The sequence below is a fragment of the Thunnus thynnus genome, chromosome 19 (assembly GCF_963924715.1).
Source record: "Thunnus thynnus chromosome 19, fThuThy2.1, whole genome shotgun sequence".
NCBI classification, from domain to species: domain Eukaryota; kingdom Metazoa; phylum Chordata; class Actinopteri; order Scombriformes; family Scombridae; genus Thunnus; species Thunnus thynnus.
The window spans coordinates 17648364-17660845 of NC_089535.1; the positions used below are offsets into that span (position 1 = coordinate 17648364).

Genomic DNA, 12482 nt, shown 5'->3' on the forward strand with positions numbered 1-12482 from the left:
GTGTGTGACACTAGTTTTGTTTTTTTGAGCACTCAACTAAAGTGCACTGACCTCCCACATTCCTGCAGTCCCCCTCACTTCACAGACACCATTAGCACCTCCCCTAGTAATGAACCTGTTAGTACCCTCAAGTTGCAAAATGACTCTTTTCACTTGGCCACTTCTGCACTGGATCACTCAAGTTTCAAACAGGACGAGGCTGCTTGAAACATGAATCCACAAAGAAGGAGCAGACAAATATGTTGCGTACACTGGAAGTACTTCCTATTTCTCATAGAGAAGGATTTGAGCAAGCTTTTAAAGCATGTGACAAACCAGCTTTAAAAAGCATAGCTGTGTGGAAATATATATATATATATCTGGGCATGATTGTTCCCAGTGTTAATGTGCTAAAATTAGTGATTATGCACCTTAAAAGTTAGTTAAGTTTGAGGATTTTTTTCCCCACTGTACTACATTTTCTGCTCCTGCTTTTGAGTCCTAAACAAAGTTTATGAATAACACAAATAAAAACATGTGTTTCAGGTCACACCGACTAAAATGTCTCCCTCTTCTCTCACTGTGAAATTAGCATTTACACCCTTAACCACACCATCCCTGTCCTCTGAACTTATAAGTGTGACATCATGAATTGATTAGTGAAGTTCCCCTTGCTACCCTGACAGCTTTTAAATCCATACCCAAAGATTTTTAACTTCTAAATATGTTGTGTTTGCAGCCCATCGACCATCCACCACCATAAAGATGCAATGCGGAACTGTGCGATGAGCATGGACCAGATTCAGGAGTATCGCTGCCCCTTGTCACCTGTTGGGGAAACCCCGCTGTCTCCTGCATATAGCGCCAGTAAGTCCCAGAGATACACAGACTCAGACACATTAATAAAGCATAAATACACTCCCCCTCACATTCACACACACACAGTCTTCTTAAGAGATTTTAAAACTCTTCTTTTTTCAGTCACCAGGCAGAGAGCGCACTCGGGTGGGCGGGTCCTGGCTGTTGTCCCACCCTCGCCTGTGATGCGTCGTTCCAGCGACCCTCAGCTCAGCCCCTCAGCCAGTAACAACCCTCCGGAGCATCCCGCGCATACCTCTCATTCAGCACACTCCTCACCCGCCCATCATCCCAGCTACCAATCGCATTCCTCAGAAACAGCAGGGAGCTACTGTGACCTCAGACCTTGCCCCGCCGGGCCCCCTAAACCCCCGAATAAAAGCTACGTGGAACGATTGCGAGTGGAAGAGGGGAGGGTGGAGGGAGCGAGAGAGGAAGGAGAGGGGATGTTCAGCGCCCCACAGGTGGAGACATCATCCTCCTTCAAGCCATCCAGGTACAAGACAAATGCAAACACACACAGATCAGGCGTCCAAACCTAAATGGTGTTGCAAATAATCATCTTCTCTTTCAATTTGCTTTGGATTTAAATGACAAGAAAGAAAATGAGCTAAATTGGGAGTATGTTGCAGGCAGTGAGAGCTAACAGCTGACAATTTGACCACTTTAAATGCATTGTGGGTGTTGCTGGAATTGCCAGCTTTCATCTTGTGCAACAAAGATTTAATCTGCAAATCACACAGTTAAGAAACTTGTTAAAATAGTACACAACAGCTTACTGTTTGCACCCAAAGTGGAGGTCAATTCTGCATGAATTATTCCTCTCTTTGAGTGAAAAATGACCAGATCAGGTGATCAGATCTTCATTGGCTGTTTTCCTACGCTGAATGTAGTGTGCATACAATATATGGAAATTTCATGGGTATAGCAAGAAGGGAAGGTAGAGAAATATGGCCAAACATATAGCTTTGGACAAATGTTGTTGTATGTCAAGTTGATTTGATGGCTGGACTTTCAGCTGAATTCAGTTTTATGGGCTCAGTAAAGACAGAAAAGACTCCCACAAAATTGCTGACCAAGATCATTTAGTCTAGTTTAAAGAGAGCTAAAGAGAGCGGTTCAGCATACACTCTTAGTGATCATTACTACAGCAGGATTAATGTGTAATAAGGATTTGTAAGCCTTAAGGTTTGGCATAAGGCAACTGTTTGGAGAACGTGTGCAGCAAATAGGAAGCAGGAGGAAGCAGCGCAGCGCTCTGATGCTGTTCATCAAGCAAAGCAGAGTCTGTAGATGAACTGAGAACATGTAAAGAAAGAGACAGAAACCTAGCTGCAGGGAGTTGCAAGCAAAGCAGGCAGACCAAACAAGATCCGTATCATGTGCTACTGTATCTATAAGTAGGTACCTGTGGATCTTGACTGTTGCTCAGCTGTCGCTACCCTCTAGCATATTTTATTAGGATGTAAAAATCGGTGTGCTCAAAGGTCAATACACCTGCTGACATTTTATCATAGAGGGCAAAAATATGCGAGCGAGGCACTGCAGTACAGGTACGAGTGAGCGGAGACAGGAAAATAGACTTGAGTAAATGGCTGATAATCCTGTGGGAAACAGCCTGAGGCCAGACTTTGTGCTGTGGCCAGAGACACTGCAGATACCGTGTTTTATTGGGCTTATGGTGCCATGGGAGCACACGGGAGATGAAGCTTGTAAAAAGAAAATGCTTAGGTATACTGAGCTGGCAGCAGAGAGGGAGCAGACAGCAGCTTCGGGCATCCGAGTGCCCGTTGTGAAATTTTGATGCAAGGGGATTATTGCCAAAAAATTAGTGTTTACACTGCTGGGGAAATTGGCAGTTAAGATATGATTGAGACACTAGTGTGAGTCAGTGACTGGCTGGTGGAAGAGAAAGCACCATTAATCGGGCATATTATCAGTAATGTTTGTACTGTTGAGTGGTATAGAATATATACTGTGTATTTGGTTTGGTTTGCTGATGTGTCAGTCCGGTTTGTCAATATGTCGAGTGGTCTTACAGATAGACGGCAGAGGGTCGGGAGTGATTAAACTATTAAGGCCCCTTTTTTAAGGAGTTGTGGGACTAATTCAGCTAAGAATGTGCACACATTAGGTAGTGAGTCCTGCTTATGTCGTGGATAAGATTTATGATAGCAAAGCCTGATGGCCTCTACTTATACATATGTAGGTCAGTAGATTATTTTTCCGACATCAGAATTGCAGTGTTTTATGGGTGTTTGCTTTAGATTATGGCACGTCTCGTCTTATGTATCAGCTGATGTGGTGGCAGCATATCAGCATGGCCGATATTATCAGCGGATTTTAGCCTGTCACAGATGTATTAGTATCAGTGTGTATGTCGGCAGATAACTGACAAGAAATTGCACAACCGAAATGACGCTGTGCTTTATGTGTGTGGTAATTTAGGAAGAGTTTCACCATTTAATAGTTTGTCCAGCAGAGAGAACTGACAATTTTATTTTTCAATTGCAAATTTCCCACTCAGTAAACACCTCGGTCACTATTTTTAATGACTAAATTTTAAGGGTGCTTAATCAAAAATGTCTCTTTATATTCTGTGTAAAAAAAAAACAAATATTGGCCAATATATCATGATTCACTTAAAGTCACCAACTGTGCATCATCTTTGAAACAACTGGAACACCAGACAAGATTCACAGGTTACAAAACTGTTCTATTGTAACCTCTTTTACCTTTTCAACAGTCTTTTTCATGGTCCTTGCCAGTGCCCATGTACTGTCCCGGTTCAGTATTTCCTAATGTGACATAATCGTTCCTGTGCAGGTACGAGTCTTGCCTTATGCCAGCTGAGAATAAGCCTCTGGAGATGTCCGTGCTGAAGAGAGTCAAAGAGCTGTTGGCCGAGGTGGATGCAAGGACTGCAGCTAAACACATCACCATGGTGGACTGCACGGTACAAACAAACACGCACACGCACCCATGCATACATGAAGATGATGTAATTCCAATGCAAGCACACACTCTTATAATTATTACAATTATATAATTACAATTATAAGACAAGTTTCACACACACTGACACCAGGCATGCAAGTAGGCATTTAAACATATTCACACACTAAAAAATACTTACACTCTCATCACAAATTCAACTAATCTTTTTTTTTTTTTTACTCTTTGGCAGGTTGCTAGAATATTAGGCGTAACCACAGAGATGCAAAGGATGATGGGAGTGTCCTCAGGGTTGGAGTTGCTGACACTACCACATGGACACCAGCTGAGACTTGACCTACTGGAGAGGTACAAACACGCATTTTTTTCCAACTGTCTTTCTTTATGCAGTAACTCTTTTACTAATTCAGCTATTGATTATCTCTGCTCTTCTTCTCTTCCCTCTCTTTTCTAATCTGATTCTCATCGTACTTCATTACTTTCTCTCCTCCCATCATCTCCTTTTTTTTTCTCTGCTTTCATACGCATGGTTACACAACATAATAAATATTTCTCAAAGTAACAGCATGTTACTGAAAGAAATCTGGATAAAAACTGTGAAAATGTGAGGTATCAAACTGTGCTTTATAGCTTTGTGTGACTCACTCTTCTTTAACTTTGCTTGAGTCTCCCGATTATCATTTTGTGAAATTATAATATTATATATTTCACCAACATCTGAAGGCTCTGTATGACATCTCTCATATAATACACTACAATCTGCCGCAATGTGAATTTCCAGGCTCAAAATGGGCTCTGATTCAACATCCTCTGCTTCCCTATTCCTACGCTTCTCTGTTTTTATTTAATAGTGCCTCCCTCTTTCCTCAGGTTTTACACCATGTCTATCATGATGGCGGTGGACCTGCTTGGCTGCACAGGAAGCACCGAGGAGAGGGCAGCCCTGCTCCATAAGACCATCCAATTAGCAGCGGAGTTGAAAAGCAACCTGGGCAACATGTTTGGCTTTGCTGCTGTGATGAGAGCCCTGGAGCTGCCGCAGGTAAAAGAGATACAGGAAATAATTGCCATCATTAGCGCAAAAAAACTCCAAAGGTCATCAAACACATTCTTATAATTTTTGTTGCATCACTTCAGATTTCCCGCCTGGAGCAGACGTGGATAACATTACGCCAGAGACATACAGAGGGCGCTATTCTGTACGAGAAGAAACTCAAACCTTTCATGAAGAATATGAACGATGGAAAAGGTGAGATCCTAGTGTAAATGTAAAGCAGCGGGTTTGTGTTTCATAAATGCGTGAGTGTATATTTACAACTCTAAACTCTCTTACAGAGTCTAGCGTCCTGTCCAACACCTCCTTCCCCCACATCATTCCTGTGCTGTCCTTACTGGAGCGGGGCGTGACTCTTGGGGAGGTGCTGGAGCCCTGGGAGAGTGCGGAGATGGGAGTGGACGTGGTCATGTACCACCTAGAGGGAGCCCGTTCCATCGCACATCACGGGGGAATCTACAGAACCAACGTTGAGACCAAACTGCAGGGTAAGGCCAAATACGGACTTTGGAAAAAGTTAGGAAAACTACATTTTTTTCACCAAGTCTTTACAGAATAATTTGGTTTAAATTCACAAAATAGTCAATTATTTCAGGCTAATCTCCACAGCCTGTTGTGTTACATCTCTATGCTAACGATACATAAGTGTTAATAATGCATGTTCAGCGTCACAAACTTCACTAATTTGATTTAATGATCGTGTGTGTGTGTGTGAGGTTACTGTGTTCATTCTATTGATCCTTAATACCTCCCCATTGGTTTTAAGTTTGAAGTCATTACTGCTTTATTGAACAGTCTGTCAATAGCTATTAGTTCACATCTTTGTTTTCTGTTATATCTTGTTATTGATCAGCCTGACCTCAGCCTGTTCCTTTCATTAATAGTGTTATAATCCAAAGTTAAGATGTGTTTGTTCATACAGCTGTTAAAATCTGATCAGCTGAAGAATTTTATGTACAAAAGCTGTCTTTAGTTCATTTATAGGGTTACAGTGGGTTAGGGAGTTTGAATTATTTAATTGAGCACTGGTAACTTTAGTTTTTGTGTTTTTTATTTAAATGACTTCATGTTGAATTAATCAGCGATCTATTCAGTATTAATTTTTCTTTTTTTTTCTCTTAATTATTTCAGGATTCCAGGAGCGAGCAGAAATACGCGACATCTTCCAGACGGAGTTTCAGATGCGTCTCCTGTGGGGCAGCCGCGGCTCCGAGGGCAGCCAATCGGAGCGTTACGAGAAGTTCGACAAGGTCCTCACCGCCCTATCGCACAAGCTCGAGCCTCCCGTGCGCCACAGCGAGCTATAGCACCTGCCCCGACACCGACCATCGCCAAAACACCTCCATCTGCACTCACCACTCATAGTGGTACGGTCTTGTTTTGCATCGCGGCGGATGACGTGGAAGAGTCGGCGAGGAGGGCGAGAGTGATTTGAAGAGGCAGCTAAAAGAGCGTTTGCAGTGAGCAATAGGAATTACGAGGAAGCGAGGGTCTCACTTAGAACAATTGTTGCACTCACTGTGGACTCCAAATAAGGCACAGCGTTCCTTCTGTTCCTCCCTGTGGACTTCCTCACTTAGCGCTAAAATATTTAAATGGCAACAGAGAGAAGACAAGCTAAGTGGAAAAGAGGCTGGGGAGAGATGGGTGACCAGCTCCTCCGCTTGGTACAAACAGTAACGTGTGTACGGTGTGCCCCGAGGGCCAAACCGAGCTGCAAAGTTTGGCTTTGCTCCAATAAAATTACAGACACTCTTTTGTTTCGAAACAACTGCTGTCACACACTGTAGCAGAAATGACAACAATAACTTACTTAGCTCATATATAGATGTTTTGTCTGTATGAGTAAGTGAGTGTGTGTGTGTGTATGCGTGTAAATGTATGTTTACATTCCTTCATTTTTGTATGTCATTAATGTTTTATGTGTTGTTTTTTTTTGTCTTATTTATTTGTCATGATCAAAAGATATCAAAACATTATGGACCTTGCTTCACCAAACTCACAAGAATCTGTCAGTGCTCATTCTGAGGGGACCGTGTTCATAAAACCTCATTAAATATGTATCAAGCAGTCCCATTGAATCCCATTAAAAATGTATCAGGCATGCATTAATAAATGTATCAGAAATGAAACATTTGCCGAAGTAATGCAGCAACTTCAATATGAGGGCTTTGTGAGTTGTTAAAAACGTGAAGCAACCCTCTGTTGTAGCTGTGTTCGACTAATGCGTTTGATATTGTGTGTCTCGTGCACAAAATGTCGCTTAAAACAGTGTTACGTGAATCTAAGGAAAATGCAATGTGTTTTCTTTAAATCCAATTAAAGCAATGTTTCACTTAAGTATGTAGACGTTTATGAACATGCTTTGGTATGACTCTTAGCTTCAGCAAACTGAAATGTTTTCTCTGCAAAAGGAACACAAGAGTCAAAGATGCAAACATTTGGTGATGTTGATGCATGATGTTTGGATGTCAATCCTGAACTCGAGAGACTATCCTGGTAAAACTAAAATAAAAACAATCAAAATGGTTGATTTATGTAACAAAAAATGTGAAATATTGCTTTAAACTACCAATTTGAATATTAAGATGTGTCAAATTTGAGAAAGATGTGAAGCGATGATCTTTCATTTCTGTTGATAATCTCGGGTTATTAAAGAAATCTGTCATCTTTCATGTTGTTTTCAGTTTGGAAATCTGAATGAAAAAAAAAAAAATCTCCCAAACTGAATCTAAGAACATGTAGACCACAACTCTGCAACAAAGGATGTCTTTTGATTCTATGTTTTGAATTTATGTTTCGGCAATAGAGAGAAAATGATTGTAATCATTTTTTTTTTGCTGCCTTTGGGATTATGTATTGGTTGTCTGTTCAGTGTTAAATCATTGCTGGATTTACAGGATGTGGGCCTGAGAGGGCTGGAGCCAACTCTCAGAGCTATGCAATCATTTCAACCAAGGGCTGACACCCCTGAGGAACCCATTCAGAATATTTTACAAAAACCTTCAGTCAGTTTTCTGCATCAGCTTCTTTTAAAAAAAGAAGCCTATTCTTTGTTCTTCCTAATCTTCTTTTATCCAAACTGATAATCTATATATGAATGAAAGTCATATCAGATATCAATCAAACAGAAATAATTCTAAAAGATATCCTTCTACCCTAGAGTCGCATATCAGAGATCCTTAAATGAATGCTTGTGTCTTACCGTCCCGCTTTCAAGTCTGAACCATATTTGGGATCAGCTGTACAGATCAGAATTCATCAAGTGGAGAGCCATGTGCCAGTTCCCACTGTGATCCAACAGGGGGCGATCTTTATTCAGCAAAAAAAAAGAAAGAAAGAAAGAAAAGAACAAAAGAAACAGAATCATTAATTGTAATACAATATAACAGCTTCCTGTTATACATGTGTGTTTTGAGACCAAGAGGATGCCTACTGGTTTAGGTTTGTTATCTGATAACAATGATGGTGAAAAAGTGATGATGATGATGATGATGATGTAATATGTTTTTCTTAGTTCTCTTTTGAATGCTGTACAGGAATGCTCTTGACAGTGTGTGGATTCTCCTGTTGTGTATAACAGGACTGTATGAGATGACCTTGAAAAGCAAAAAGACGTGATTTAGGACCGATCTCATGTTTTTTTACGTACTGTACATAGCAATTCACTTTTTTCAAATAAAATGATTGCTTGTGTCAACGAGTTTGAGTGTTTGAATGTATGTACTGTACAATGAAACAGAACGCTGTCTTTAATTTATGAAGGAAATCCACAAAGTGATTAGATTCAGCCTTAAAGGAAAAGTCTGGTAATTCTATAGTATTCTGATAGTCAACACATCCCATAAAAAGACCTAAACCAACCATTAAGTGTTGCCTGTGTAGCCAAAGCCTGATGTGGCTTATTTCTCTGTTACTTAGACTTCCATTGTTGTCCAAAAACACATCAATGAGACATGCTGTTACACTGTTTGACAGGCTCCTTTATTAAAATGAACATGGGCACTGTAGTTTAGTTTGACTTGATCCCATAAACACTGCTTATTTATTGACATCAGTACTCATTGGAGCACTAATCAGCAGCTGAAAATAGTTCTCAACAAATGCACTATTCTCCTCCTGTCTGAGTGATGTTTGCTAAAAGCGACAGTGACCAGCCATTTGAGTTATTATTCGGTCTTCTTATAGGTTCCCCAGGCTTATAGGTAGCCTGGGGAAGTCAGTAAGTGTTAAAAGATGAACTCAGTATTGTTGGTTTGGTCTTTTAATGGGATTTGTTGACAATAATTGCCTGACTTATCATTTAAGCTATGTAAACACACAAGGGACACAAGGGATTATAATAAACATCCCTGCTGTATCCCCATGCATATACACACATACTTCACCATCATCACCACTTCCACTGAAGATAATAAATTATTTGAGAACTGCTTGGTATAAAAGTACAAGAACACTGTCCCGAAGGAGGCGTTTTAATGTAATGCACATTAGTAGCCAATAGGGGACAGCATTTTCAAACCTAAGATGGTCCCACTGTTGTGGACATACAGTTTCATGGTGCCTCATCTAGCCAACCACTGTAAAGCTCCTCCAGGTTCCTGGTCCAGTTTGTGTAGCTGGCAGTGCAGTATTTCCTGTGTTTTAATACTTCCTCCTCAGGTAGAGAAGAAAATCTTTGTTGGTGCCCTAGTGTTTTCGACCATGCACCCCTCTGGGCACTTCAGCTTCTCTGATAAGTGTTTTTTTTTAATGTTCATTATTCATTCAAATCTACCAGTGTGTATCTCCTGTTTCACTGAAAATGCACAGTATGAAATGCACTGAGCATGCGTGTTCGAAGCATCACACATTGTTCTGCAGACAGACCCATGGTGAGGGCAGCGGGAGGGAGACAAAGACAGATGGTCCGTGTGTGTGTTTGTATGTGTGTGTGTCCATCCATGTGTGTGCTTGTATGAATGCACGCGTGTGTTTGCGTGTCAACGTGAGCTTTTGTCAACATGTGTGTGTATGTGCGCCACAACACAGATGTTTCAGGAGTACTGCTGTTGCTCGTGCTGCTTACCCCCTTCATGATGGAGGCAGTATAGTGAGGCCTGGCAGCTGTTATATTGAGGGGGGGTCGAGTTTATTCCAGGTGAAATATTTCCTCCTCCCAAAAAAAAAAGAAAAAAGAAAGAGAGTAAAGGAATTATTAAAGCTATGATGTAGAATAGAAAAGAACAAAACTCTGAAGATCAGAACACAATAGAATAGAACAGAATAGGATGCCCCATAATCTGCTGCAACAGAAAATTATCATGCTCTTTGTCTCCTCTTCCCATACAGTTCCATAGGCGTAACATGTTATGGATGTAATCTCTAAGAGGATTCTCTCTGCTTGGTATCATGGAACATGTTAATTTCAGCTCTTTATGTTCCTTATTGAAACAGACCCAAGATCTCCCAGGCCTGCCAGCCTGCAGCCAGCCAGCCAACCGTCATCAATTCACCCCTAATCTCTCCCCCCAGCCCTTTTATAGCTAATCCATTGTGTTGGTCATTGTCATCTGATCATGTGTGACCCGGGCTGCTCTATAGCTGGTGCCTGGCAGCCCTGCATTGACTTTTGACGTCCATCTACAGGAAGATATTAGTGGCGAGGTTAAAACTTGACTGGTTTCACTGGATTCAGGGTTGTAATTTTGCTTGATTGTGGCAGAGATTTCCTAATATTGAGAAACATCAAAAATTACTCCAAACTCATCCGACTATGAGTATCTGAGGCTGAGGCAGGTGAATGTGTCTGTTTTTAGGACAGTCTGAATATTGGGTAGTATATATAATATTGGCTCAAGCTCTGATGTACTATAGTTCAGATATTTAAAAAACCATGTTTCGTTCTCAAAAAGTTACCATTTCCTCCTTCACAGAATTAAATGATCAAATAAAAATGTATTAGGTATATGCATTAGGCAGTGAATCAGGTTTTGGGTTTGTATTTAAAATGATATTTGAATACTGGGATTATCCCTTTAACAGGATATTGTGTATTCAAATTGGTGCTCTTTTGCATCATTTGAATCATTATACAAGCACAGCGTTAACAGCATTAAATTCAACATATTTCACATCTTCAACTCAATATACATTTTGAAAATACCAAAATATCATCCTTTTTTAAAATTTACACCTGTAAAACTCTTTTTAGACCTTTCAGACACACTCGAAAACATGTGAAGGGTCATTTTTGTTTGGTGCATACTGGGATGAAGACAGCACAGAAAATCCATCAGAGCGCAAAAGAAGTGTGGCGCACCATCCATAAGCTGTACATTACACCCAGTGATGGTTTGATCATCCCTGGATAACTCCCTCTTTAACCATGAAACTTACGATCATAATGCACTCATATCCCATCCTCCGCCTCTTTGTCTCCCTCTGAGCTCACCCAGCGCCTGTTTTCATTTGTTAGGAATCATCTCATCCCAGCTGGAATGAGAGGCTGCAACCACTAACGGTGCTCATCATGTCTTCATTATTTTTTGAAACTTCTACTGATGCCCACACCATCACGGGACTCCCTCGTTTTCCCGCCTGCCTCCTTACCCACGCCTCACACTTCCCTCACCCCCGCAAGGCCCCTGGTCGATCTGTCTATCTGCCCCTGCACTGACTCCTCATTAACACATGAATGAAGAAGGGAAGGGCCTGCTAAGGCTTGGACGCCAACAGAAGGCAGCGTATTTGCAATTCAAACCTCTGACCGACCCCTTTCCACCCCCACCTCATCTTCCCGGCCCTGTATACTGGGACCGGAACTGTCACCAGAGTGATTGAGGATGTATGTGAGGAGGGAGAGAGGGACAGAGAGAGACAGATGTGCATTCACACACTCACGTCATGCCTCTGCACACTTCCATATTGACATACACAATGCAAATATGCAAACATGCACAGGCAGAGTAGAGTGTGAGAGAGAGTGCTATAATCCAGTAGTTCTCAAACTTTTTCACATCAAGGACCCCTAAACTGACACAAATTAGACCACAGACCCCCATTTGATAAGATTTTTGCTTTTAGATGTTTTATTACAGAAAGTGTATGAAACCCATGACCAAAATAGTCACATATTTTGTCATTGTGTTACTTATAGATGGAATTATAGTAAAAATAAATTATTCTCCTTTTTGCTGGGGACCCTCTGGAACCCCCTCAAGGACCCCTGTGGGTCTCCGGACCCCACTTTGAGAACCACTGCTATAAATTAGTCCAGTTATAAATGGGGCACCATCATAAGGCAGATTTTGACTTATAAGGGCATCAGGTTATTTTACCCTTTACACCAAAAGTCCAAGAGTTCCATAAAAATGTGGTACTCAGTCAAAACAGGAAAAAAAAAAAATTAAATTCTGTCTTGAAAAGTATAATTCTGTCCATGTTCCTACAATTCAAAAACAGGGATAAAGGACAGATTGCAAAATTCTAGTTTTCATTTATAATACTGACCCCTGAAGTTCACAGAAGCACAACTAAATATTGTTTGTAGAGCAGACCTCCAGAGGTCAGAGGTCCAAAAATGCTTGGGCTACATGCTCAAGTTCAAAAACATGTAGTAAAATTCTGGGAGAAAATAAATAAATAAAACACATAA

General features: G+C 41.0%; 1 protein-coding gene across 3 annotated transcripts in view; it reads left to right on the top strand.

The window, feature by feature from the left end:
* Positions 1–8549, top strand: part of sh2d3ca (SH2 domain containing 3Ca) — a 59936-nt gene extending 51387 nt beyond the window's left edge. For all 3 annotated transcript variants that reach the window (XM_067573948.1, XM_067573949.1, XM_067573950.1), the window contains 8 exons: positions 719–846; positions 961–1333; positions 3664–3793; positions 4025–4140; positions 4663–4834; positions 4930–5041; positions 5128–5334; positions 5978–8549. In XM_067573948.1, coding sequence (XP_067430049.1) covers positions 719–846; positions 961–1333; positions 3664–3793; positions 4025–4140; positions 4663–4834; positions 4930–5041; positions 5128–5334; positions 5978–6153 — 1414 coding nt within the window. In that variant the 3' untranslated portion in view covers positions 6154–8549. The remainder of the gene's footprint in view (positions 1–718; positions 847–960; positions 1334–3663; positions 3794–4024; positions 4141–4662; positions 4835–4929; positions 5042–5127; positions 5335–5977) is intronic.
* Positions 8550–12482: the final 3933 nt, after the last annotated feature.